This window comes from Puma concolor, chromosome A2, assembly GCF_028749965.1.
Source record: "Puma concolor isolate L17-30 chromosome A2, mPumCon1.1.hap2, whole genome shotgun sequence".
In the NCBI taxonomy this organism is placed as follows: Eukaryota; Metazoa; Chordata; class Mammalia; order Carnivora; family Felidae; genus Puma; species Puma concolor.
Window position 1 is genome coordinate 145714220 of NC_141668.1, and position 27244 is coordinate 145741463.

Consider the following 27244-nt stretch of genomic DNA (forward strand, 5'->3'; position numbering starts at 1 on the left):
TCATGAGATTATAACCTGAGCTGAAATCAAAGAGTCAGACACTTAACCAACTGAGCCACCCAGGAGCCCCTCCTCCAGGCAATTCTATATGTAATTTCCAGAGGTGCACACCCACCCTCCAAAAAAGGCCTGCTCACCCCCTACCCTGGGGAAACTTTCCAGAAGGGGTAAGCTATGTCAAGTGAGGAGGAAGAAGAAACAAGTATACACAGGATTTGCACATATTACCAAAAAGCACATAAACTGGCCTTTCCCTTTGCTCATCTACCCATTGCCTGCATCTCTATTAACTCTGCTACCAATAAAAAATAGTAATAAAAAAAAAAAAGAGAGAACACAGCAACATATTAGATCTGTGGTCTTGTTACATGCTGAAGCCCTAACCACCCGGGTAATGGTATTAGGAGGTGGGGCCCAAGGGAAGTAAGTGGGTTTAGATGAGGTCATGAGGATAGGGCCCCCAGGATGGGATTAATGCTCTTATTAAGAGAAGGAAAGACCAGACCTCTCTTTCTTTCCCATGTGAGGGCACAGCAAGACGCCAGTTGTCTGCAAGTCACAAAGAGGGCCCCCACCAAGAACTGACTCTGCTGGCACCTTGCTCTTGGACTTCTAGCCTCCAGATATGGGAAATAAACTTCCGTTGTTTATACCATCCAATCTATGGTATTTTGTTAGAGCGGCCTGAGCTGATGACAATGGGTTTCAATACATTAAGAGTCATTAAAAAAAATAGGGAGGAAGTTAATTTCTCCTGACATGTAGCCTAGGAGCAACATTACACCCATGCTCGGCAGGTAGCCTCCTTGAAGGCATCACAGCCTCAGGCCTACTACCTGACCTAGTCCTAAACAGTACAAAAAATCTCTCTGCCCCCCGTAAGGGTGCTGAGGAGGTAAGGTAAGGCAGTACTCCTCAGACCAACAGAAGGCTCTGTCTCATGAACTGGGTTAACTAAATGCAGATGAATAACATATATACCCAGCTTCCCTCACCCCAAAGTCACACACACACACACACACACACACACACACACACACACACACACACCCCAGAAAACATACTGATCATTATCTTCCAGCAATACACACACACACACACACACACACACACACACACACCAGAAAACATACTGATCATTATCCTCCAGCAACAGAACAGCTACTTGGGTTTGAACAATTGCCTTCACTCATTCCATAAAATGTAGGATGTGCATTGATTTGACATTTCTTCCAGGCAGCTCCCTCAACAACTATACAGTGCCAACATCACACGTACGTCAAAAGGAGATGGTTTTAGGTTAGAGGAGATAAAAAAGATACCACACCACTTACTGAGGGTGGGAGAGCCAAGAAATGGGCCATGAAGCAGAGACATGATGTCAAAACCAAAGAAATACAGGCAAAATTTTCTATCTCCCAAGGGATCCTATTACAAAATACACTGAACTCGGCTCTGATTACTTAGTCCATAATGTAACCAGTGGTGAGGTCATCCATCCACGGCACTGGCCACCTACAAGTTCTCTTGACCAGGGCTTCAAATATGGGAGTCTTGGTATTTAAATGTCAGAGGGAGTTTTTTAGCCTCCTTGAAAAACCTTAGAAGACAAGACCTCAACTATGTAATGTGGCTACTGTCAATGGTATCCAAGATTTATTTAATTTCCAAGTTCTCTTGTCATATTCCTGTGATAGGATTAGGAGCAATACAAATTCTTCCACAATTTCCAATAATGGTAGGTCATCCTGGTTTAAATTTTTAAAAAAAACTTCTAAGTCCTGTGACTGTCCCTAAGATACTGGATCTTTAAAAAAACTTCTAAAATATGTAAAAAGTGGTCAAATATTGGCTATTTCTTACAGTTCAACCTAATCATTAAAGTCCACATTTGCAGTCTTGTATCTCAAGACAGTCTTTGAGATCTTTGGAGCAGAAACACTAGAAAAGTTGCCACATGTGACAGAGCACTGTGAAGATTTTTGAATGATCTACAAGCACCTCAATCAATGAGAACCTGTTATTATGGGTAAACTGAGGAAGAGGGGAGAGTGTCATAGGCAATACTCTCTGAGGGCTGAGGCTGAGGATGTCAGACTGCCTGCCACACTGAAAGAGGCATCCACAGAGTCTCAGAACAAGCTGGAGGATGGAAATAGCCCCATGGGACATGGTGTTGCTTGTACATATACCTGTGGGACACCCAGCCAGTCATCTGCTTGCTGCATAGCTTCCCGTGCATTGTCCACAGGCTTTCGTGGATCCCAGGATTCCCAGTCTGGACACAGACCTGTTAATATGACACAAAAGATTCTGTTAATATTAACTCACTGAAAAGATTAAAGGAAGCCATGTGCTTAAATTAAACCCCTTTGGTATCTTAATTCAGAGAACAATTTCTTCCTAAAATCACAGTGAACTGTATATTTTAAGGGCAAAAAGTATCCACTCCTCCAGAGTAGAAATTATTCTGAGTCTAAACTGAGAATTCTCCTTCAGGCCGTTATTTTCTTGCATTAACACAGAGATTATTCATTCCTTGAAGGTGTGGTATAAATAAATAAACAAAGCCTATAAAACTATTTGAGCCTGGTGCCTTTTTACAGGGGATTTTCCCCCCTACCACATTTGCACTTCTGTAGTCCAGTCACCAAACGTGTAGGGTTCATGCCAGCTGGATGTTCTACAATTTAACTCAAAATTGATACAATCTATGTAGAAATCGTGTAAAATCCCACAGGTTAAGGGCTCAGTCCCATAAGACTGTCCCCTTCCCCCACTTCACCAAATGCAAGTCCAGGCTGTCACTTGGACTTCTAACAGACCATTCTATAAATTGCAGGTTCTCACAACGCCTCCTCAGATTCAATCATTAACCAGAGTGAATCACAGAACTCAGGAATACCATTTAATTGCTAGATTATTGATTTCTTAGAAAAGGCTACAACTCAGAGTGCCTGGGTGGTTCAGCTGGTTAAGTGTCTGAACCTTGATTTCAGCTCAGGTCATGATCTCACAGGTTCAAGAGATCAAGCCCTGCATCAAGCTCTGCACTGACAGCATGAAGCCTGCTTGAGATTCTCTCTCTTCTGTCTCTGCCCCTCCCCTGCTCACACATGTGCACACGCTCCCTCTCAAAATAAATAAATAAACTTAAAAAACATTTTTTTAAATAAAAGGCTATAACTTGGGATCCCTGGGTGACTCAGTCAGTTGAGCATCTGACTTTGTATCAGGTCATAATCTCACGGTTTGTGGGTTCGAGTCCCACATCAGGCTTGCTGCTGTCAGCCTGTCAGCACAGAGCCTGCTTTGGATCCTCTGTCCCTCTCTCTTTCTGCCCCTTCCCCACTCTCACTCAAAAAATTAAAAAAAAATTTTTCTAATTAAAAAAAAAAGTTACAACTCAAGAACAACCAGGTGAAAGAGATGCATATGGCAAGGTATGGGAGAAGGCGTGTGGGGCTTCCATGCCCTTTCCAGGTGCACCACCCTCCCAGCACCTCCTTGTGTTTACCAACCTGAAAGCTCCCTCAAATGTATAGTTCAAGGAATTTTGTGGAGACCTCAACATGTTGTCATGATTGATTAAATAACTGGCCACTAGTGATTAACTCAACTTCCATCTCCTCTCCTCTAACCTTGGTGGTTAGGAGACAGGGCTAACAGTTGGGACCCTCTAATCACCTGCCCCCATCCTTAGCAGCTGTCTAAAAGTCATCTCATTAACATAAACTCAGGTGTGGTTGAAAGGAACCATTGTCCTGGCTCTTATCACTTAAATTCCAAGGGTTTTTGGAGCTCTGTGCCAGGAAAGGGACAAAGACTAAAATATATGTTTCTTTTATAAGTCAGAATATCACAATCCTATTCCTAGATACATCTAAAAAGACTGCACTAGCAACTGTATTCTGTATAATTCAAAAATCCACTTGCCCAAAAGCCCAAACCTAGAATCATCTTAAAAGCCTCTGTAAACAGGAGAAGTATAGGACTGAAGTAAACATCCACAGGTTTAAACTGGTAAAGAGGTATCCTGAAATGTGTCTTTAGGTGGAAGCAAGGAAGAGGGTGCTGGAAAATTAACTAATGCTGAGCTTTGAGTTAGTTTGGGACATCACCAGCTTATAGGCTTTCAAGACAGAATGAGGCCTGGAGTTAGCCTGCCCTCCCTGTCCAACATAGGCTAGCCAGCTCTGCTTGGAGTGTCGGGAACCATTAGCTTACTAAAAACTAATGTGACCAGCATATACAGAGTATTCGTAAATGGAAAATATGATTATTAAAGTAAATTTTTTATTAGAAATAATCTTGAGGGTGCATATAAACACAGGCTCTGGTTTTTCTACGGAGTGTGTACCAGCAAACTCTACCCATCAATCTAAACCCTCCAGTGAGGATAATTACTACCTTGGTGTGCACTCAACCACTCAGAAAAGGGGGGAAAGCCTCCAACTGGATCCTGACCAAGCACTATTCCATAGCAACGCAGAAAAAAAAGGGTGGAGAAAGCCATGTATAGTCACCCAGTGGTTGATAAAAATGGGTACTTTCCACTCAATGGAAGTTTTTAGATTTTCATGCCAAGTCAACTAACAGGGCCACGTGTTTCTGCTGAAGTCAATGGGAAACCAGGCACCAACTGTGGGAAGAGGCAGGACTTTGGAGTCTGGAAGTTAAACCTGCTCCAAGAACTACAGGATTCATTGGGGATTTGGGTAAATAACTGAGTTCAATGCTCAAAAAGTCAATGGATACACCTAGAAGGTAAACAGAGCCAGTTTTAGCTCCCTTTGCTCTTACAGGGGGCTAAAACTAGGAGAAGACACCAATCACAGCAAACCCAGCTTTCCCATGAGACAACAAGGAGATTTGGGCCCACAACTGTCCATCTTGAAGAGCTGGCTCAGGTAGCCATGGACACTTACCTGGGGCACAGCTGTCTACCAAGGCTCCCAGAGCCTTGCCATCTTGCCAGTTCTGGTTAAAGTTGGTGATGGGCAAGTAGGGGATCTTGTTCTGAATCCATCCCAGCAGCCTCTGCTTCGGTGTCTGCTTCTTGGCATCATCATCCCCTTCGTCCTCCCACACGGGCATAGAGATGGAGTAGTGGAGGATCAGTGTCCACACCAGGCCCAGGATGAGCTTCAGGTTCCCATCCACAATGGCTTTGCTATCTGGGGAGAGAGGCACAAGCGTGGGTTGGCACCTTCCTCTGGGTTGTGAATGAAATCTTCATTTGTCAGAGAACCACACAGAATTATTTCAGCATGAAAGGACTGTAATGTTAAAATTTGCTTCAAAATACTTGAGGATGGGAACAGATGAAACTAGATTCCAAAATGTTTACCAGTGTCGTGAAATCATGGGTACATGAGAATGTATTATACTTTTATCTCTACTTTTGCATACGTTGGAAATGTTCTGTAATAAAAAGAGCTTTTAAATTTTAAAGGACTCATTTCAGAAATACAGACAATAAGAAGAGGTGGCTGAATTCCAGGGACAACCATCTGTTTAACTTGATAGTATGTGATCTACCAAATTATATGTGTATGTGTTTGTATATATATACATATACATATGTGTGTGTGTGTGTTTGCTTCCTTGAATTTATATTCTACTATACTTTTCTTTTCAGTAGTCATTATGTCCTAGAGGTGTAAGAGGCCAGTTTCCCTTGAGATCTCACCCTCCCTGGGTGTTATCAATCATTTTCATCTCTGCTCTTCTCTCCAGTTAGTCATTCATAAGATAAAGTCATTAATAGTTAAGCTAATCCAGCTGGGCAAAGTCTCTGTTGCCAGAAGGATAAGTGACTGGCCCAAGGTCCTGGCTCCTCTCTAGTGCTCCCTGAGCTTAACACAACAAGCCATACACCAGCCCTTCTAGGAATCTTCCAGGAAATCTCCCTGCTGCTGGTTTCTACCTTCTACTCCCTTGGCTTCTCTATGGCCCTCTGTCCTCTGTCCTCTTTCCAACCTCTACCTACATCCACCAAAATCCAAACATTACCAATAAAATCTCTCTATCTCTCTCCCTGTCTCCCCCTGCACACACTTCCCCTCCTATCCATCCCCAATCTCTCTCCCCCTCTCCCTTCCCCTCCTGTCTATACCCCCATCTCTCTCCCCCTCACCCACATCCTTCCCCTCCTATTACCCACCCACCCACTCCCCCCTCTCAATTTCCTCCACCCTTTCCCCACCAAACAACCCCTGTTAAACGCCCCTATTCTACCAGGACCCCAAACTGAAAATGTCAGAGCCATCATGGACTCTTCCTTCAAATCTCAGGTTGCCATTTCAACAATGTGTCAATTCCCTTCTCTACCTACATCTCTTGGCAAATCCTTTTCTCCACCTTCCCAATAAATGTGTGGCCCCTCCTCCCTTCTCTCAGAGTCCTGGACAGCCATGAAGTCCTGGACAGCCATGAAGCTGAACCATGTTCACATAACCCTACAACTATGTTTCTAGTCAGGTACCTCTGTGCTTCCAAATTCACCAATGGTCCCAACTGCCCACAATCAAACTCCTTAGACATAGAGCACCCTCAGAACCCCCAAACACAGCCTGCTTTTCACCCTTGTCACCCCTCCCACCACAGTTCACACTCCAGACTCAGAGACTCCTCATTCCTGGACTACATCCTGCTTTGGACCCCATGGACCTCTCCATGTGTTCTGTATTCCCTCTGGTGGGAAGACCCTTCACCCCCATCCTCCTGTGGGACAAGCCCTGGCTCATCATCCAAGGACCAGATCCAACAGGTGGTGGCCCTTCACTCCCACCAACATGTGTGTGACTGTGCCAGGGTCCTCTCAAGACAAAAACCATTCACTCCTGAGCCTCCAAGCCCCCATTCCAGGACTGTGAGCACCTGCCATGGAGTAATAAGCCTTCACCATCTTGCAGCTCCCTTCACCCTGTCCCACCCATTCACCCACCCACCACAAACCACCTGAATGTCAGTTAGACACATGCCAGATTGCACTTAATGAAACCCAACTACAACCACATGAGAAATATACACACATACTGAGAAGGAGTAAACCCCATGTCACTCAAAACTGAAAGGGTGGAGACTTTTTTTGTTTTTAAATTCACCTGGTTATTGTTAGTCCTCTCACAAGAAAAGATCCTCTTAAAAGGGCGCACCCAAACCCACAGAAACCAAAGGTACTTTTATGGTTGTAGATTCAGTCATAATAAAACTCGATCGTGTAAAATTGTACAGGGTAAAGAGTATCATAAACTGGCTGGTAAGACAATTTATATTTGAGCAGTCCTCACTCAAAGTTAAGGTGTCCAGAGATTTTCTATGCAATGAATTGTATAAATAATAACTTTTAAACAGGACAGTCCACATAACTCACAGGGCTCAGCGACAAATGAAAATACATGACTTCTCGTCCAAAAAGGATTAAGAATTTCAAGATGGCAACAGCAGAGCATTAAACCAAGCACAGAACCCTTCTGAGAGCAGGGCCCTGTACAGCTGCACAGACTATGTGACCACGAAGCCCCCTCTGCTTCTGAGGTCCTGTGGTCAATAAAGCAATAATCTGCAGAAGACACTTGACCGTGCACAGAACTTGAACATCCGAGGAGTTCATCCCACGGACCATATGTTTCTCCAGCTGGCAGCCCTTGACCATGACGGAATTTTTTTGATAAGATGTCCTGTTATAAGGTCGTCTTTGAAGCGCTACTGATTACTGAGTTACTACCTACCAATCATAAGAAATTCCAGGTGAAACAATTTTCCATGCCAGAGTCCTTTATTTAAACTAAAGGGAGAAGAGCAGTCCTCAGAAGGGGGAAGCACGAGGTGGGGATGAAGTAAAGTATGTGAATGCTTATCGTTAGTCAGCATACCCGTGCTGGACCAGGCAAGGTCAGGTCTTGCACCAGGAAGGATCTGAACAGGCCAGAAAGTCTCATGCAGCCACAAGCATCAGACTACAAAGTTCAACTTTCCTGAGTTATGTGTTAAGTGCTCTTCAAATGCAAACTTACAGATTTTATCCATAAATCAAAACATGAAACCAGTTTGCTCTATTTTTACCCGGCTTACACATGTTGGTCTGAAGGAATGAGACATGAGTCTTTTTCAAAAAAGATTTCAGGGGAAATATGACCCAGTAAAAGTCTGAGCCAAATTTATGAAAAATACAATGCCCAGAACTTCTGTTTCCAATGAATTCAAGGTGGGTGTCCAAACGGGAAAGCCCCCATTAAGATCTCCTTGGGATAAATGATACTTTTGCTCTGCTATTCTAAGAAGCTGGAGAAAGAACAGTCCTAGTTCCAAAAGTGATTTTGACAGGTGAAGGTTCAAATGCTTTACCGAACTCTTGGAACAATAAAACGATGGCAACTTGCCCAAAATGACTCCCCCTTTCCCACCCACATGAAACAGAAGACTCCCAATGCCTTGAAAATGAAATGCTCCACAGCATTACAGTGTCAATGTCTGACCATCACAACAGACTACAGGATTTTCAAACGTGAGCGTGCTCTGTGATGTTTATGTCGAGTGTAAACATGAAACAGAAATGTAAAAGGAGGAAAGGTCCAGGTCAGCTGGAAGCCTCTCTGGCAGGATTCCACCTCATTGAGAGCCTCTTTCTGGAATAAAATAAGCCAGCGCCCGCCACGCCTGCTGGACCTCCTAGAATCTGCTTAGGTTGTAGTTGGCCTGGAATCTGGCCACAGGTTTCTCCTCCCCAGATCCAACCAATCACAATTCCCATGTAACTGGTCCTGGCTCTGGACAGCACTGACCCTCCAACCGCATACACACCCTCTGGAACTACTTAAAATTATCCAGCATTGCTTCTAAGTGAGGGCAGTGGCTTTTCTTCTTTTTTAATAGCTAGAAAGTTAATTTGAGCTACTGCAAATTCTAGGATGGAATGTTTTCACGTCATTTCTGTACACCGGTTCTCCAGCCCTCCCTGAGTAGCAATCAGGAATGGGCACATTTATGGGGGAGGAAACCAGCTATTTTTAGGCAATCTTTGGAAGCATCTTGGAAACATCTACTGCGTAGACAAGTTCCTCTGAGGAAGGGAGATGGTGATCTTTCCGTCTCTCATACCAGGAGGGCAGGATCCACACCACCAACTGCATGCTCACCACATTCACTGTGCCCATCTCCTCTATTACTGATTCACCAGGGTGGCATGGTGGGGGTTGGGGGGGCGGGGAGGAGAGGCCTGAGCAAGCACCGTCCCACATTTCTGCCCTCCTGAGTAAGAACAGCAGGTCATCCAGCAGCCACAATGCAGCAGCTCACTGCCGGGTCAGAAACAGCCAACAAGGGACTTCAGGGATCAAGGAGACGTAGGAGTTTCGGGAAAGCTCCTCCTAGTACGCTTGAGGAAAAGCACCCAGACCATAATCCAACTATGACTTGGTCATCTGGAGAAGAGTCTGTCACCCACTCTGCCTCCGTCCTCCCATCTCTATTACCCTCTGGGAGGCAACGTGGCACAGTGGTTTAAGTACAGGCTATGGAACCAGCCGCTCCTCTACACAGGTCACTTTGAACCATCCATCCATCCTCTCTGGGCTTTCTGTTTCTTCATTTACCAAATGGGAATGATCCCAGTCAACACCTTCACAGGGCGGTTACTAAGAAGCAGGTGGGTTATAGAACACCATGAGTTGAGCATAATGCCGGGGACAGGGTAGGCACTTCATAATACCTTCCTTCCTCTCCTTACTCATTCACCTCATATCTGAATACCTGCTCTGTGCCCAACACACTTCCCTAGAACCAGAAGCCCAGAAGCTATAATCCCAGTTTTGTAAGTGAGCAGGAAACAGAAGTCAGGGTTAGCCAGGGTAATTCACAATAGTACCTTGCGAATTAAAAGGAGGATGAAATGTTCAATGTGTCACTTCCCTGAGCCATGGAATTCATTAGAAGGGTCATGAGCCTCTGAGGTTCCTGTTCTCCTGTCCCAGGAGGAGGCTGACCTGCATGCTGTAGTGAACCCAGGACACATGAGGTAGGTGCAAGGGGGACACTGTGGCGCTAAGTGCTTTAGGAGACCGCTATGGCCTGAGATTCCTGTAGACAGAAACCAAGAACTACACAGGAACCCGACTGCTGATAATCGATCAGACCTTATTGAAAGAGAATATGGTATGAAAAGAGGCCCACAAGAGCCAGGGGTCTGGCCCCAACTTGACTTCCCAACTTTGCATTTCCCTAGGGTTAACCTTGATCCTTGGCCTCAGCTGGCTTGGCCTGGAACTCTCCCCCCACCTCTCTTGACCTAGATAATGCCTCTTCTATGCCCAACTCTGCAAAACTAGAATAGGTCCCCGGCTAAGTGCCCCCTCAATGCCCTGTGCCCTTCTCTCTCAGTGCAGCTACAGCTGTGCCTGCCTCCTGTGCTCAAAGCGGCAGCACCACAACGGCAGGAACAGGCTGTTTTGCTCCCCCGATCATGGACGCTTGGCTGTTGCCAGGCACGTTCGGCTCCCTGCTCTCTCCTCTCTGGTGCTCTGTGAGAGACAGGGCCGCTTCCCCGATGAGTGGATGCGAAAGTACACACACAGCCTTTCAGACAGAACTCTAATCTGCTCCAGACTGTGTCCACCTCTGAGCCCCCAGCAGGCAATACAGCATGTGGCACAGGAACATGGCTGGGGAGGTCCCTGAGGCTCTGCAGGCGTGGGCTCGGCACCAGCAGGCTGGCTGCAGAGGCCTGGCCAAGTGATCCGACCCCAGCATGCCTCAGTCACTTTACCTGTAAACTGGGGATAATGTTGGAACAGGAGAATACAGCTGCTGGGAAGACTGCCTGCCATAACACATTTCCAGCATTCAGACCCCTATATGGTCAGTTGTCATTAAATGCTAATATTAGTACTATTACTCTTACCACCACTGACTTCAACATGCTTTTATCAACCTTGAGACAAAAAGAACAAAGGCAGAAGGGAAAAGTGAAAGCTTAGCAGTTAAAGGTGGTGACCTCCGCGTAGGCACTGGGGTTTCCTGTCAGCCTTGACTGCTTGGGTGAGCCAACCCAAAGAGCATCCTGTGAAGGGCTGCCCCAAGGTCACCCCACAGTGCAGCACTCGGATCACCTGGGCCCAGGATGCAGGTGGCAGATGGGGCTCACTGGCATCCCAGCTTGGTTTTATGGTTCCTCCCCATCCTGCCTTCTCTACCAGCCTGCACAAACTGTGGCTGAATTGTTGGCCTCGGTTGCCCAAACAAGAGGGTACCCTCAACTAAAAGAAGGCTAAGTTTACCACCGTCCTCAGTTTCTCAGATGTCACCGTTCCCTTCATCATTAAAGACGACCGTCTCAGTCCGCAGCCCAGAACCAGGGTCCATTTCTGGGGGTGCAACGGTCCTTCCATCCGTACAGCAGGTGATGGACTATGTACACAAGACTGTGCACCTGCCTAGACACCCATGGGCAGGATGAAGGGGCCAGATGCTTTCACCGCTGCTCAGGGCTTCGTACAGGGCCTCAAACCATCAAAAGGCCACACAGACTTACAGCCAGACTTGACAACTCACACTGCTGATGGCTGAAGGGTACTTGTGGTGAAGGCCACAAAAACCCTGCCTCCTCCTCTCCCAGGCATGTGGCTTCCAGCTGGACGGTCCTTCCTAGCCTCCCTTGCAGCTCAGCAGTGTGGTTGCTTCACCAACGGACAGTGAGCAGACAGAAGGGTGCCATCACTTTAGGGCCTTGGGCAGGGGGAGTGCTCCCTCCTACCGCCAGCAAGAGCCCCTGACATTACAGTCACTTAGCTTCAACCTGCGCTCGGGGAGGCCAGGCAAGGTGATAGAAAGAACCTGGGTCCCAGAATAGGGTGCCCTGCCAACCTGAAGACTGAAAAAAGCCACTGTATTTGGGTTTTTTCTGTTACAGCAGCTTACCTATAATAAGAGGATGTTCTGGGCCCTGAAGTCCTGAAGTCACATGGGCCAATTTCTAATCAGTAAGATAAAATACAGACCACGATAAAACAAGGGTGGATTGGAGCACTCTGGTCAGCTGGATTTCCAATCCTTTTTCTTACTCAGGAACTCTCAAGGATGACAAAGGAAGTGTCTGAGTTAACAATTTTTACACTTCACTTCAGGGTTCAGTTAACAAAGAGTTCATTTGGAAGGCCTTTTCATGTTAGTAATTTTTCAAGAGATGACACAATAGACCAAGGGTGGCAAATGGCATTAGCATGTGAGGTGAAAACCCTTTCAGGTGTTGAGAAAGATTCTCAGGCCCTATCTGGGGTCAACAAGAAAATAGATTACCAATGTCTGCCACGACCAGGCACAGGGAGTGGAGGCTCAATGAGGAAGAACTGTATAGATTAGTCATGCCTGCTCTGGGCACGGCATGGGGAGCAGTGGCTGGGACTTCTCTGCAACAGAATTGAGCAAACATTGCCAAATCCCTGATTGGAGACTTCTACTATAGGCCCATAACACATTCCTTATGCATAACCTCAGACTTCAAATTTCCTACTTTGCCAACTATTCCTTCTGTTTTCTCTCACTTGCTGGACAATTTTTGCCCGGAATAATTGGAACAAATTATTTCATAAATACCTTATTTTTATTTTGATACAGAGTTTTTGGTGGACATTCAGATCACAGATACTATGCTGGTGTCCTGCTTCATATGTATCCCAAACACCCGATTCTCTGTTTAAGAGGCATCCTTTGTTTAAAAGAGGCATTTGCATCACTCGGTGGGCTTCCAAATGCCACTTTTCAAAAGTTTTTATCACTTCTGGGGATTACTTTATATCCGGCGACAAAGTCATACTGAACCTTAAATGAGACTGATATATTTGTGGGTCTAGAACTTAGTCTCTTCCAACTAGTATTAGTGGGAAAGCCTTAAAAAGTTAGAACAAGGATTCTAGTCTTGTTATAAAGATTACAGAAAGAAGGGAAAAAGGAAACACGCCCCAAAATGGTCGAAGCAATGTATTCTAAACTAGGTTTTTGACCTCAAAGCCACAGGTCTCCTAAGTGAGTAGTAGGACAAGGGTCCCAGGGACCCCTGAGCGTGAGCAGAGAGTGGAGGAGCCCAGAGTCCAGTCACTGGGAGGCGCTGGTAAACCCCAGTGTGAGCTCAGAAGTTCTCAGCGCGGTGATGTCCCTGGCCCATAGCTTTTAGGCACAACTGCTCTGAGAACATGTGCAGATCAAATAATAAACACTGGCTGCACATGGAGGTCCTTGTCACCTGTGGACTCCAGCTCAGCCTCACCTGAAACACAGCTCACGGCCCAGGCCGGTCCTGTGCACGCAAGTGCAGCCCACAGGGAAACCTTTGGGGAAAAGCATGAGGGCAGGAGGAACCAGGCCCGGAAAGACTCCTAAGCACCTCCCCCTCCTTACATCAACAGCAACCAAACTGTAACAGCAACTCCAGACTTTTCCAGATCCTTCTTCCAGACCTCTCCCCTGGGCCTGGCCCTGTGCCACATGCATCACCTCATGTAACCCTCACAGCAACCCTAGAAGGGTCGCTTTTATGCTTAATCTCATTTTACAGATGGGAAGACAGAGGCCCACAGAGGCAATTGTCAAAAGTAACATACAGGAAGAACCCAGATTTAAACCCAGTTCTCTGCTGTCTGAGCCCAAACCTCCATACTTCTCTAAATACACATTATGCCATGACAGCTGTATAAGGTGAGTGCAACAGGACTCACATTTCACAGATGAGACAGAGTACAGGAAGGGACACACCCCTGAGGCCCACGGCCAGTTAGTGGCGAACTTGGGAGAGGAACCCAGGTGGGGTCTCTGAACCTGCCACTGTCCCAATCATTCCCACAATCCCTAAACTGTCGAGGTTTAGAAATGAAAAATGTGGGCAGAAAGTGACAGCTTACGGCCTAGGAGGTGCAAGCAGAGGTCAGACTTGTATTACTTTAGTCCCTCTGTCTCAGTCATGACTTGGCCTTTACTGCATCCCAGAAACTGGGGATTCCAATGTCCCTACATCTGGGAGGTCCACCATGCATGACCTACCGCTCAGCATGGGAAATCAGAGAAGATGACAGAAAACACACCTCTGTCCCCATTTACCCCAACCTATTGGTCTGTATTTTCCCCAGAAAATAGAAATTAGGGTCACTCACATACTTGAAAGCTCCATTTGTTCTCATACCCAGCAAACACTTCTGCCTACAGAATGCCAGGCCCTGTGCTGGACACAAATTATGCTTTTATGTAAGATAATAAGTTAAATTGGCTTTAAAACACTCCACAAGGAGATGACAACATTATTATAATGAAAACCATCCACCAACCCACTTCTTGCAACCCTGCCCCGGGGAAAGACACTGAAGAGTTTTTAAGGGACAAAAGGCAAAAAAATTTCTTTTTTGCCTTTTGTCTCTCATGCTAACCTGTTTCTTACAAAACTTTTTTTCCTTTTGTAATTAAGAGTAAAAGGTAAAAAATAATAATGCTGATGAAGAGGACAGGTATTCATCCTTCCACTGCAAACTTGTAGAAGTTGAGCCTTGTTAGAAAAAAGATCAAGGTGGTTTCCTTGGTTTGAAAGGGGAGGAATCAGTTTGCATACACCCCCACCCCCTGCCCCTGCAGCCCACATCATGTTACAACTCCTATAAGCCTGTTATAGAAATGGCAGCCTGCCCAATGATCGTGAAGTCATAAAGTGAACAAAACTCCCAATTTAAAGTCTTGAATAGGAACCAAGCTGAGGGAAATTCCAAATAGTTTATAATAGCTGGCTCCCATCATTACCAACAGAAAAAGGATGAAGTTGGAAGAAAAGAAATTCTCAAAGGACAGACACAGGGAGGGGCACATTCCCTGCTTTACCTGTATTGACACTTTTCAGACAGTTACCCACTGTCGAATTTGTACCCCCAAATTTGAATCTTCAACCCAAAATTACACGAGGAGGCCTTTGGACACATGTGCCACCTAGCCACAACACAGCTCTCTCAGCCCAGACCCGGGCTCCTCCTTGTGGGTAGAACTCCACACCACCAACATCCATGGATAAAAAGCGTGGACAAGAGGGCAGGACTGAATCCACTCAGGCAAAGGGGAGCCCACCTGCTAAAAGAATTAGTAGCCAAGAAACCCAGGTGCCAGGGACACTGAGTTAGTCAGTGATGGAGCAGTTAGGGTTCAGAGAAGCCTGGCTCCCCTCTCAAACATGGCTACCATGTCACTTCAGTGGGTCACTTCCCGGGTTTCAGTCTCCTCATCTGTAAGCTGAGAGTCAGAACTGAATTCACAGTGTCAAGCTATTGTGAGATAATGTAGTAAATTGGGTAGCATTCTGCCTGAACCAATCCACCATATCAGCAGAGACCAGTATAGCTACTATTATTATTTCTGCAATATTATAAACACACACAAGTTCAAGAACTAACAGTGTCCCATTAACATCATGAAAGATTCAATGCCATTCAATTCTGGTTCAAGACTGCCTAGAGCCAAATACCCCAGAACTCAGCCTTCTAACACAGACGAGCATTCCATCTGCTAACGACCACAAGAGCCAGCCCCCATCAGGGACCCAGGATTAAGGCTGATAGAATCAAGATGTTCTTTGCTCAGTGAGCTGCCTGAATGAACTGGCAGTTTGCTAAAATCTGCAGGCCACCCCAACTCCTCCAGCAGATTCCTGAGCAGTCTGCAGGGGCCAGCCTGGGCCACTGTTGACAGAAAATTAAATGCAAGGTCAATAAATTCAATGTGAAGCACAAAGTATTCAAGAAAGTTCCCTTAAGGGATTCCTTTTTCTAATGGGGGGAGGGAGAGGCTTGGATACTAAAGTGATCTTTAGCCATGAAAGCAGTTAATTACCATAATATAATGAGGGAATAAGACTGAGAACAACATAAATGCTTCCCCGTGAATAAATAGTTAAATAAACTTTCAGAACGTTCAAGGGAGAAAGTAATAGGTGGCTAGGAAAAGAATGAGAAAGATACAGATGTTTGTTCCAATAGGGACAGGGCCATTTGCAGAAAAGTATAGAACATGCGATTCTGTTTTGGAAAAGGCATGACTCTGCATCTGAACAGAAAGATCTGGAAGCATGCAGAGTTGTTGCAAGCAAGCATGTTGTTCACTGGCTCTCTCTGGAAAGACGTAGGGTGATTGCAAAAGACAAGCTTTCTTTTTGTTGTTGGGACATGCTCCTGTGTTGTTTGAATTTCTTTTCTTAGTTTGAATTACATGTGTTACTTTTATAATAAATTGTGACACACACCTCCCAAAAGAAAGAAATACAGGAATGTATACGTTAAGGAATTCTTCACTGAACACAGCGGCTTGTTGGGATCTATAGGCACTGATGTGGGAAAACTGACAAGTTTTATCAAACAGTGAAAGCAATGTGTATCATGGGTTCACACAGGAGTAAAGGGGCGGCCAGGGAATTCTGTAATTGAGTTCATATATGCATAAAATACCTTCTGAAAAGACAAGAAACTGTTCTCCAACTGCATTTATTTCTGGGTAGAGGAACCGAGAAAGGGGGTGAGGAGGAGTGGGAGGGAGCCGGTCTTATCTTTTTATACTGCATATGATTTACACCATGTTTGATGTTACCTATCAACAAGAAACAGACGAATACATGAAGGCTTGGCAAGACTGGTCGGCTGTTCTCCTGATCTCCTCTGCTCAGTTCTCACATGGTGGGTCATCCAAATGCTTTACCAGTCCTCAGCCACACACATTCTCCTGGACAAGCAGTCTCCGTGCCTCAGGAGATGGCCTCTGCCATTTCCAAATAGATTGCCAGAGGAGGGGAAGATGTTGTCATCTGGTTGTCTTTGGCATGCTTACCAACCCAACAACAACAACAAAAATTGAGGCACCTAGGTGGTTCTGTCAGTTGAGCGACTCTTGATTTCGGCTCAGGCCATGATCTCACAGTTCATGAGTTTGAGCCCCACATCGGGCTCTGTGCTGACAGCGTGGAGCCTGCTTGGGATTCTCTCTCTCTGCCCATCCCCCACCTCTCTCTCTCAAAATAAATAAACCTTAAAAAGCAAATCAACCATCCACCTTCCTGATCCCTTCCTACCTCCTTCCCTGGCACCTAAGAGTATCTTGTCCAAGATGCAGAGACTCCGCCATCAGTTATATGTGAAGACAGAGGGTCTGGCCCGATGAATGACCCCACCGAATTCTCATTGCTGCCTTAGGAAGTACCCCTGTTAGTCCCATTTTCCAGATTAAAGAAAATGATAAGCAGATAAACTGAGCCCAAAGCCACATAGCTCATAAGTGGTAGAGTAGGATTTGAATTCAGGCCCTCTAACTCCAGAATCTGTTGTTGACTGTTCCACCTGGAGGCCAGGATGGGGCTGCAAAGGAAAAGGCTCATCCACAGACATGGTAATATTACAAAGGCTTTCTAAACTGGCAAAAGCTGGAGAGGAAATAAATGCTAAAGGTTACGTCATCCTCCTAAAAGAGATTTATCGCTGTGCCCCTGAACTCTGTCCCAAGATAAACGGCCATGGCAGTAAAATAAACAGACCAAGCACATAGCAGGCCAGCTTCTCTGCTAAAATGGGAACAAGTTCCAACATCCCTAAGGCACACTGTCCAAGTGCAAGGTAAGCAAGTGACACACGCTGAATATCCAAGGCACCACCCTAGTCATGGCTGCCAGTTACTGAAGACACACGGCCCACGGTCAAGTGTCTTCAATACCAGTACTTCATCTAAAGAGTCCTGCACTTGAGTCAGAAGCTGCTTCCTGGCTCAGCAAAACACAAGCTGTGCCTAAACTTGGCCTTGAGGAAGATTTGTTCCTCTGACCACACTCACAAACCTTGCCCTATCCTCTCACCTCTTGGACAATTTACCAGGGGTTGTGCCCTAGTCACTTTATTCCTAAACTACATGTGAAAATACATTACAGTATAATTTTTAAAAGTAGGTTGTGTAACACCTACTATCATCTTGCATCTTTGAAAAGACTACATTAGACATCAGCTGGTTGTCCAAGACAAATGGCTCCTGTGGTCAAAAAAGCCAGGGATATATGGAATCGAACAATTTTAAACTGCTGTAGGACTTCTCAGAGCCTTTAATATGCAAATGTACATTGACAATCTCCAGGAGAGTGCTAGGGTGCCACACAGCACTTCCCAACTTTACTGGACAAGGGAACTTCTTTTAAAAAAAGTTTTTTGATGCTTTTTTTAAATTTACATTTTGAGAGAGAGAGAGAATAAGCAAGGGAAGGGCAGAGAGACAGGGAAAGAGGATCTGAAATGGCTCTGTGCTGACAAGCTGACAGCAGGGAGCCCAATGTGGGGCGCAAACTCACAAATCATGAGATCATGACCTGAGCTAAAGTTGGATGCTCAACCAACTGAGTCACCCAGGTGTCCCTGGACTAGGAAACTTCCTAAAATATTATCTCAAAGGACTCTAATAGTCTCCAGAAGAATTTCAGGTAATTCTACCTTGAATTGCCCTTCCATGCCCTTGCAGATCTACAAACACTTCTGAATGCTCCCACAGGCTTGGAGATTACGTTTTATAAAACTGGTAGATGTGGGGTGAGGGAGACAGACAAGAGACAAAAAAGAAGGACAATACGAATAAGTCATTAGGGCTTTCTCTAATCTACAACTGTTTCGGTAGCAGTGATTATGAATCCAGAACTTTGTTACTTGGAATCACTGGATTTTGCAGATAAAGGGTAATAAAAGTAGGTTCTCAAAACATTGTTTCTAATGATGAGGGCTACAGGGAAGTACACCCCTTGACCATGATGTTTATGAAATTCTGGTGATAACCAACTCACGTTAAAACTGCACTAAGAAACATCTTATTGTTCCAGGGCAAACTGTAATTCTTAAACACAGGCAATGATTTAGAAGGATCCAGGCCAAAACCAGCCTCCTCCTTTCTGGCTTTGCTTTGGAGCTACTAATGTTGAAATCTTCATCTGCAGCCAATGTGTTGCCAAGTGGGAAGAGTCAGAGACGAAACCTGGTAATTTGGACCACCGCTTAATGCAGTAGAAAGTGGGGGGGGGGGTCATCCTGATGGGAGCAACTGCAATATCAAATTATGTGAACGGGGAAGAGGGAGGGGACTCCAGAAGCTCCACCCCATGGCCATTTAGCTCTAAACTTCCTATGCTGGGGGGGAGGGGAGGGCTCGGGGGGGGGGGGGTTGGCAGGGAGAACTTAGTAAAAGTTAGTAAAAATTATTTATATAATAAGTGAAACATATCCAAGTAGCATTCCTAGTACTACTTAAGGATATAATACTCATAAGCATACCAATAATAGCAATGAGCCACACAGCTTGAGTGCTAATTAAATCCACTCTCTAAACTGTGTTGTGCTGTATCCGAATCTGAGATTAGTCAACTGTAATCCAAGTATCCTAAGGACAGGGAGCGGGGCTCTGTCCTCAGCATCATTGTGATTCTAGTACCTAACATGATGCTGGTCACATAGTAAAAAGAAGAAAAGCAAAAGGGGGGGTTGGGAGGTGGGGAACCACTGCCCTCTATTACCCAACTAACCACCACCCACTCATCAATACACCAATCAATCAACAATCAACCAGACAAGCTGACCAGACAACCACTATTCCAAAGACCTACCAAACAACCACCAACCTAATCAACCAACTACCAAACTCGAGCGGACTCATCCTTGACCACGCTCTCCCACCAAATCTCCCCCTTCCCCCAATCCTGCTGGTCACCTCTAAACTGATTCCCAGCCCAGCAGCCCTCAGCTAATGGCAGGTCCCTTTACTGGCCAGTCTGTCTCAGCCCACAGATCAGGAACTCTTAACTCTTCCCAAATCTTTCCACCAGGCCCAGCAGGAACATGGAAAACAATTTGAAAGTTGGGAGGGTGGGGGCAGGGGGATGGGGGAATTGGCCCCAAAACAGAAGAAAATTGAAAGAAGTTGAAGCTAATAAATGTTTTATTAAATGCCAGCATTTGGCATTATATCTTCCTCACTAATTGCGATCTCTGGTTGACATCTACAGAAATTTCATTACATTTGAGAATGAGTTACAGGTTCATTTTCTCACATCGCAAGAATTCCAAAGTATACTCTGTAATTGCTGAGAAATCAGTCAATTGTAAAATAAAGGAGTTAGTCAGGGCCAAATAATATAACAGAACACAAATATAAGCAAATAAAAGCAAATGTATTTTTTAATCAAATTCTTGTATGACAACACACGCACAAAACACACCTTTTTTTTTTTTAAGTGTGAGAGATGGGTGTGTTTTATTGTATTTGATAGAATATGCCTAAGACCACAAAACACCCCAGCAAAGTCTGAACTCCTCAGCAGTGCCCCGAGACCCCCATGGCTGGCCTCTGCCAGTGTCCCCAGCTGGCCGGCCCTCCCTATGCCCTGGACTGTGCTCCCGCTGCCCCTTCTATTCAGAATGCCCCCCTTTCATGTCTTTCACCCTGTGGGTTTCTTAGATTCAGCCTTCAAGATTCAGCCTCCTCTGATACATCCCCCTTCTTCTTGGCCTCATCTTTACATTTCTAAAGAACATCTCACAAAGCAGTCAGAAATGGAACTTCCCACATGATCTACTAGGAAGCCAAATGTCTGGGACAGTTATCAAGACAAGCCACCATCCTCAATTATGTCACAGCCTCCTATGAGGGACCGTCTAAGTCAGGGATTCTTACAGGGGAAGGCAGGACAGGGGGGTAGGGGTGGGGGAGCCTTTGAGCCTGAATAGGAAAAAAGTGAAATCTTTGTCTTTGGTAACCTCTAACTAAAATGTAGCATACTGTCCCATTATGGAATGGACACCATAAGGGGTGCCTGGGTGGCTCAGTCGGCTAAGCATCTGACTTTGGCTCAGGTCATGATCTTGCAGCTTGTGAGTTCAAGCTCCACGTTGGGCTCTGTGCTGACAGCTCAGAGCCTGGAGCCCACTTCAGATTCTGTGTCTCCCTCTCTCTCTGCCTCTCCCCTGCACTCTCTCTCTCTCTTGTGCGCACACATTCTCTCTCTCTCTAATAAATAAACATTAAAAAAAATTACCAAAAAAAAAAAGGCACCATAAAACACAGGTGTATTAGCAGCACCTGTGGTTTTGTCACCAACAATATCTCAAAATACGCTGTATGCTCATCACTACATCAAAATCATGGCAAACATTACTGGACTAGCTGCTAGATCTTATTAAACATCTAAATACATGTGTGTTTGTTACTGTGTTCAAAAATTTCTCTTTTTTATTTAAATTTTAGTTAGCCAACATACAGTGCAATATTGGTTTCAGGAGTAGAATTCAGTGATCATCACTTACATACAACACTGTGATGCGGTGCTCATCATAACAGTGCCCTACCTAATACCCGTCACCCATGTGTGGCTCATCCCCCACCCATCTCCCTCCATCAGCCCTGTTTGTTCTCTTTTTTTTTTTTTTTTAATAATCTTTGTGCACATAACTGCATTGACTTGCTACGGTTGTTCATTAACTGCTTCCAGTATATATTTTTTTAATGTTTATTTATTTTTGAGAGAAAGAAACAGCACGAGCAGGGGAGGGGCAGAGAGAGAGAGAGAGAGAGAGAGAGAGAGACAGACAGACAGACAGACAGACAGAATCTGAAGCAGGCTGCAGGCTATGAGCCATCAGCACAGAGCCTGATGTGGGGCTCGAATTCACCAACCTTGAGATCATGACCGGAGCCAAAGTCAGACACTTGACCAACTGAGCCACCCAGGTGCCCCTGTTCTCTATCATTAAGAGTAACTTGTGGTTTGTTTCCCTCTCTCTACTTCCCCCCCTCTTCCCATGTGTTTTGTTCTTTAAATTCCACATATGAGTGAAATCACATGGTATTTGTTCTTTCTCTATTTGACTTATTCACTTAGTGTAATACCTTCTAGCTCCAACCACATCATTGTAAATGGTTAAGATTTCATTCTTTTTGATGGCTGTGTAATATTCTGTTGTATATGTGTACCACATCCTTATTCATTCATCAGTTGATGGACATCTGGGCTCTCTCCATAGTTTGGCTATTGTATAAACATTGGGGTGCATGTACACCTTCAAATTTGTATTTTCGTATCCTTTTGGCCAAATATCTAATAGTGCAATTGCTGAAATCGTAGGGTAGTTCTATTTTTAGTTTCTTGGGGAACCTCCACTCTTCTCCCGAGTGGCTGCACTAGTTTGCACTCCCACCAACAGTGCAAGAGGGTTCCCCTTTCTCTGCATCCTTGCCAATACCTGTTGTTTCTTGTGTCGTTAATTTCAGTCATTCTGATAGGTATGAGGCGGTATCTTATCATGGTTTTGATTTTTATTTCCCTGATGAGTGATGTTGAGCGTCTTTTCATGTGTCTGTCATCTGGATGCCTTCTTTGGAAAAGTGTCTATTCACGTCTTCTGCCCATTTCTTAACTGGGTTATTTGGTTTTTGGGTGTTGAGTTTGATAAATTTTTTATAGATTTTGGATACTAACCCTTTATCAGATATGCCGTTTGCAAATATCCTCTTCCATTCTGTAAGCTGCCTTTTAGTTTTGTTGATTGTTTCCTTTGCTGGGCAGAAGCTTATCTTGATGAAGTCCCAATAGTTCACGTTTGTTTTGTTTCCCTTGCCTTCCGCGACGTGTCTACTAAGAAGTTGCTGCAGCCAAGGTCAAAGAGGTTGCTGCCTGTGTTGTCCTCTAGGATTTTGATGGCATCCTGTCTCACATTTAGGCCTTTCATCCATTTAGAATTTATTTTTGTGTGTGGTGTAAGAATGTGGTCCAGTTTCATTCTTCTGCATGTCACCGTCCAGTTTTCCCAACACGTTTTGTTAAAGAGACTGTCTTTTTTCCATCGGCTATCCTTTCCTGTTTTGTTGAAGATTAGTCGACCACAGAGTTGTGGCAAAAATTTAGTTATGATAAGCGCATTTCAATATGATTGTTTCCTTTGTAACCCCATATATATGATCTTATGCACAAGGAGAAGAGCACAGTCTTCAGAAAGCCAATGGAGTCCAAGACACAAAAGTGAAGAATCCTGGCTCCAGGGGGCCTGTCAGTAGAACACGCAACTCTTGATCTTGGGGTCATGGGTTTGAGCCCCACGTTGGGTGTAGACATTACTTAAAAAAAATAAAGTCTTTAAAACAAATTCCTGGCTCCAATTAATAATGTTTAGAACCAAGAAGGGAAAGGATTTCAGTAATGGACGTTTTGCTACATGGGCCATAGATTAGTGAAATTGCACCTGTCAGGGCATGGCCTTGGTCATCTCTCATGGGGACCCTTGGAGGTCACTGTGAATAGGTCTCCCAACCAATATAGCCTATCCACCATCCTTGAATTATCCTCTCAGGCCATAAATACAATCATTTATGTTACTCCCGGCATGAACACTTTCTGTTGCTCTCTATGGTCTATGGCAGGCGCCAGCAAACATTTTCCGCAAAGGGCCACACAGCAAATATTTTTGGGTTTACAAGTCACATGTTGTAACTATTCAAATCTATTATTGTAGTGAGAAAGTGGCTATAGGCAATATGCAAATGAGTGCTTTGTGGCCTGTGTCCCAATAAAACTTTATTTACAAAAACAGGCAGAGGTTCAGATTTGGCACCACCATTTCATATAAGTTCCTGTGATGATAGAAATGTTTTATATGTACGCCGTCCATAATACTAAACCACACTTCTGAGCACTTGAAATGTGGTTAGTGTGACTAAGATGCTAAATTTAAATTTAATTATTTAATTAATTTAAATTTAACTAGCTACATGTGGCTGGTGGACAGGTCTACACCATCAAACCCAAGCCCTTTTTCATTTCTTTCGAGGTTCCTCGTAACCCGGCCAACATCATAACTGATGGTCCCAGCCTGAGCAAGTACTAAGCACTGAGGCCAGTCAAGTACTAAGCACTGAGGCCAGCCAGCAGGTGATAGATACCAGGAGCTCTCACATTCCTACATTCACTTCTCACTCCTGGGCCCTGGCGGTTCTGCAGCCCAGAACCTCCTGTCTCCTGAATCTGCCCCTTTAAACTCCACTGTTCACCAGCCCCACCCTTGCCACAGGCCTTCCCTGACAGCCCACATTGCCTCTGAGAGGCAATGTAAGGACTTTCTCCTACAAAACATGCCACAGTGACCTGTGCACTCATTCTCTGGCTTCTTTTCCTTCACTCTAAGGTATGTGAAGACAAAAACACGTCCCTAGCACAGTACCTTTAAAGCTACTAAGCATTCACTAGTTTGTGAAACGAATAGACTTTAATTATAGCTAAGTACTGAATACAATCTGTCTTTTAAAAAAATTCCTTTGGAGGGGCGCCTGGGTGGCTCAGTCAGTTGAGCGTCTGACTTCAGCTCAGGTCATGATCTCATGGTTTGTGGGTTCAAGCCCCACTTCAGGCTCTGTGCTGATGGCTCAGAGCCTGGAGCCTGCTTCAGATTCTGTGTCTCCCTCTCTCTCTGCCCCTCCCCAGCTTGCACTCTCTCTCTCAAAAATAAATTAAAAAAAAATTTTTTTTAATTCCTTTAGAAATTAATAGATTTACCTAAAACTGTTTAATCGCATTTTTTTAAGGGCTGGAATCTAGATTAAAGTAAAAAGGCCCAGATGGATTTACAATCTACAGTATAGAGGGATGCGACCACTCAGTTAACATCCCATTCCACTACCACAAGATCTCACCCTCCTGAAATCTCAGTTTTCCTCTTCTGTAAAATGGGTCGACAATGCCTACACCTGGCAGGAATGGAAAACACGTAGCACAGTGCTGAGAGACGTACATGTCAGCTTCCTAGTGGATACAAATGCCCCCATGAACACAGGGAGTGGAGGAGGCACACAAACCAGACTCAGCAAGGACACCGGATTCCTGAATCAGCCTTCTGTATAGGTCTCTCTCAGAGCAGGAAGGGCATGACCTTTACACAACAGCTGTGCTCCCTAATGTCCTCAGAGCACACAGATCATACCACCCCTGACACCCCGTGGGGTGGGTCAGTGCACGACTCAGGCGTCTGCCAGCCCAAGAGCTATACAGCTGTATGCTGCTGCTCTGGCTGCTCAGAGGACAATATGCCATCCCCATAAATGTCATGGCCACCGCACACAAAACAGTCTGGAAACTGATTTTTGCAGCTTCTGGGGCTTCTCTCGACAGAAAAGAGTATCCAGCCAGGGCACTCGTTATCCTGGTTTTCTGACCGAGGCCCTGTTTCCCCTCTTACTCGGCCGCCTGTCTCACCAGGCTGGGTGCCAAATGATTGGGACATTAACAATCAAATCCACCCTCGGAGGAGAGGAGGGCCAGCAGCACTTATGAGGAAATTCTTTTTTTTTTTTTTTAATTTTTTTTAATGTTTATTTATTTTTGAGAGAGACAGAGTATAAGCAGGGGAGGAGCAGAGAAAGAGGGAGACACAGAATCCAAAGCAGGCTCCAGGCTCTGAGCTGTCAGCACAGAGCGCGACACGGGGCTCGAACTCAGGAACTGCAAGATCATGACCTAAGCCGATATCGGACGCTTAACTAACTGAGCCACCCAGGCGCCCCTGAGGAAATTCTAAAGAGGGGCTAGGACTGTTTTAAACCCAGTTACAGGGGCACTGGGTGGCTCAGTCGGTTAAGCGTCCGACTTCGGCTCAGGTCACCATCTCGCGGTTTGTGAGTCCGAGCCCCACCTTGGGCTCTGTGCTGACAGCTCAGAGCCTGGAGCCTGCTTTGGATTCTGTGTCTCCTTCTCTCTCTGCTCCTCCTCCACTTGTGCTCTGTCTCTCAAAAATAAATAAAGGCAAAAAAAAAAAAAATTGTTTAAGCCCAGTTACAAAAATGGCTTTGAATTCCAGCAGCCCTATTGGAAGAAGTTCTTAATTTGAAGGGATCCCATTCACCTCTTGTGCTGGTACTGATATATACGGAATGTTTTATCCTGATCATTATCTATCTTCCTGAGTTATAAAATACACCGTTACAATCAATTCAAATTATATGCAAAATGGGAGTAAAATGAATTGAGCCTCTCCCCACTCACAGGCGACAGGGTTGCTCTGCTGTTAATGGTGGTCATGACCTTGGTCCCACCTCAGGTTTGCTTATCCAAACTTTCTTCTCAAGCCTCAACACCTCTATTGCTCACAGAAATCACTTGAGCTTCAACCCTGACTACATACTGGAATTATCTGAAAAGCTTTATAAAAAAAAAAGAAAAAAAAAGGCAGTGGCCCTCTCCCAAAGAAAACAAAACAAGGATTTCTTTGGGGTGGGGACAGGTATCCGTAATTTTTAAAGCTTTCGAGTTGGTTCTAAGGGTTCAGAATCATTGTTGACAACCATGAGAGTCCACTCACACCAAAAGCCCCACTCAACCTTTTCCTTGACTGGGAATGGACCTGAGGCAGACAGACCCAAAGAGAGGTGAATGGGGAACAAGAAAGGAAATCACGTGCACCCAGGAACTCAGGAACTGGTGCCCAAAGCTATTGCGTCAAGCCTCCTTTCTCACAGATGTGATGAGCCACTTGTCTCGGGGCAATAAAGCCACATTCTAACAAAGAAAAGGATGATTTTGCCAGTCGCTTGGAATAAATGTGCTGCAGTGGTAAACACAGGGCCAGAAGGTCCTCTTGAGAACTATGTTTCAATGTTTCCTTTTTTTTTATAATCCTTTTTTATTTTATTTTTTATTTTTTTTTAATTTTTTTAAATTTTTTTTCAACGTTTATTTATTTTTGGGACAGAGAGAGACAGAGCATGAACGGGCGAGGGGCAGAGAGAGAGGGAGACACAGAATCGGAAACAGGCTCCAGGCTCTGAGCCATCAGCCCAGAGCCCGACGCGGGGCTCGAACTCACGGAGCGTGAGATCGTGACCTGGTTGAAGTCGGATGCTTAACCGACTGCGCCACCCAGGCGCCCTTATTTTTAATTTTTTTTAAATTTACATCCAAATTAGTTAGCATATAGTGCAACAATGATTTCAGGAGTAGATTCCTTAATGCCCCTTACCCATTTAGCCCATCCCCCCTCCCACAATCCCTCCAGTAACCCTCTTTTGTTCTCCATATTTAAGAGTCTCTTATGTTTTGTCCCCCTCCCTGTTTTTATTTTTATTTTTTTTATTTTTTTTATTTATTTATTTATTTTTTTTTAACGTTTATTTATTTTTGAGACACAGAGAGACAGAGCATGAACAGGGGAGGGGCAGAGAGAGAGAGGGAGACACA

General features: G+C 44.9%; 1 protein-coding gene across 6 annotated transcripts in view; it reads right to left on the reverse strand.

Moving 5' to 3' along the window:
* The window catches only part of FLNB (filamin B), a 144629-nt gene that overhangs the window by 82317 nt on the left and 35068 nt on the right, over nucleotides 1–27244 (reverse strand). For all 6 annotated transcript variants that reach the window (XM_086697811.1, XM_086697810.1, XM_086697809.1 and 3 more), the window contains exons 2-3: nucleotides 4929–5177; nucleotides 2193–2290 (exon numbers count right to left, since the gene is read on the reverse strand). In XM_086697811.1, the coding sequence (XP_086553937.1) occupies nucleotides 2193–2290; nucleotides 4929–5177 (347 nt within the window). The remainder of the gene's footprint in view (nucleotides 1–2192; nucleotides 2291–4928; nucleotides 5178–27244) is intronic.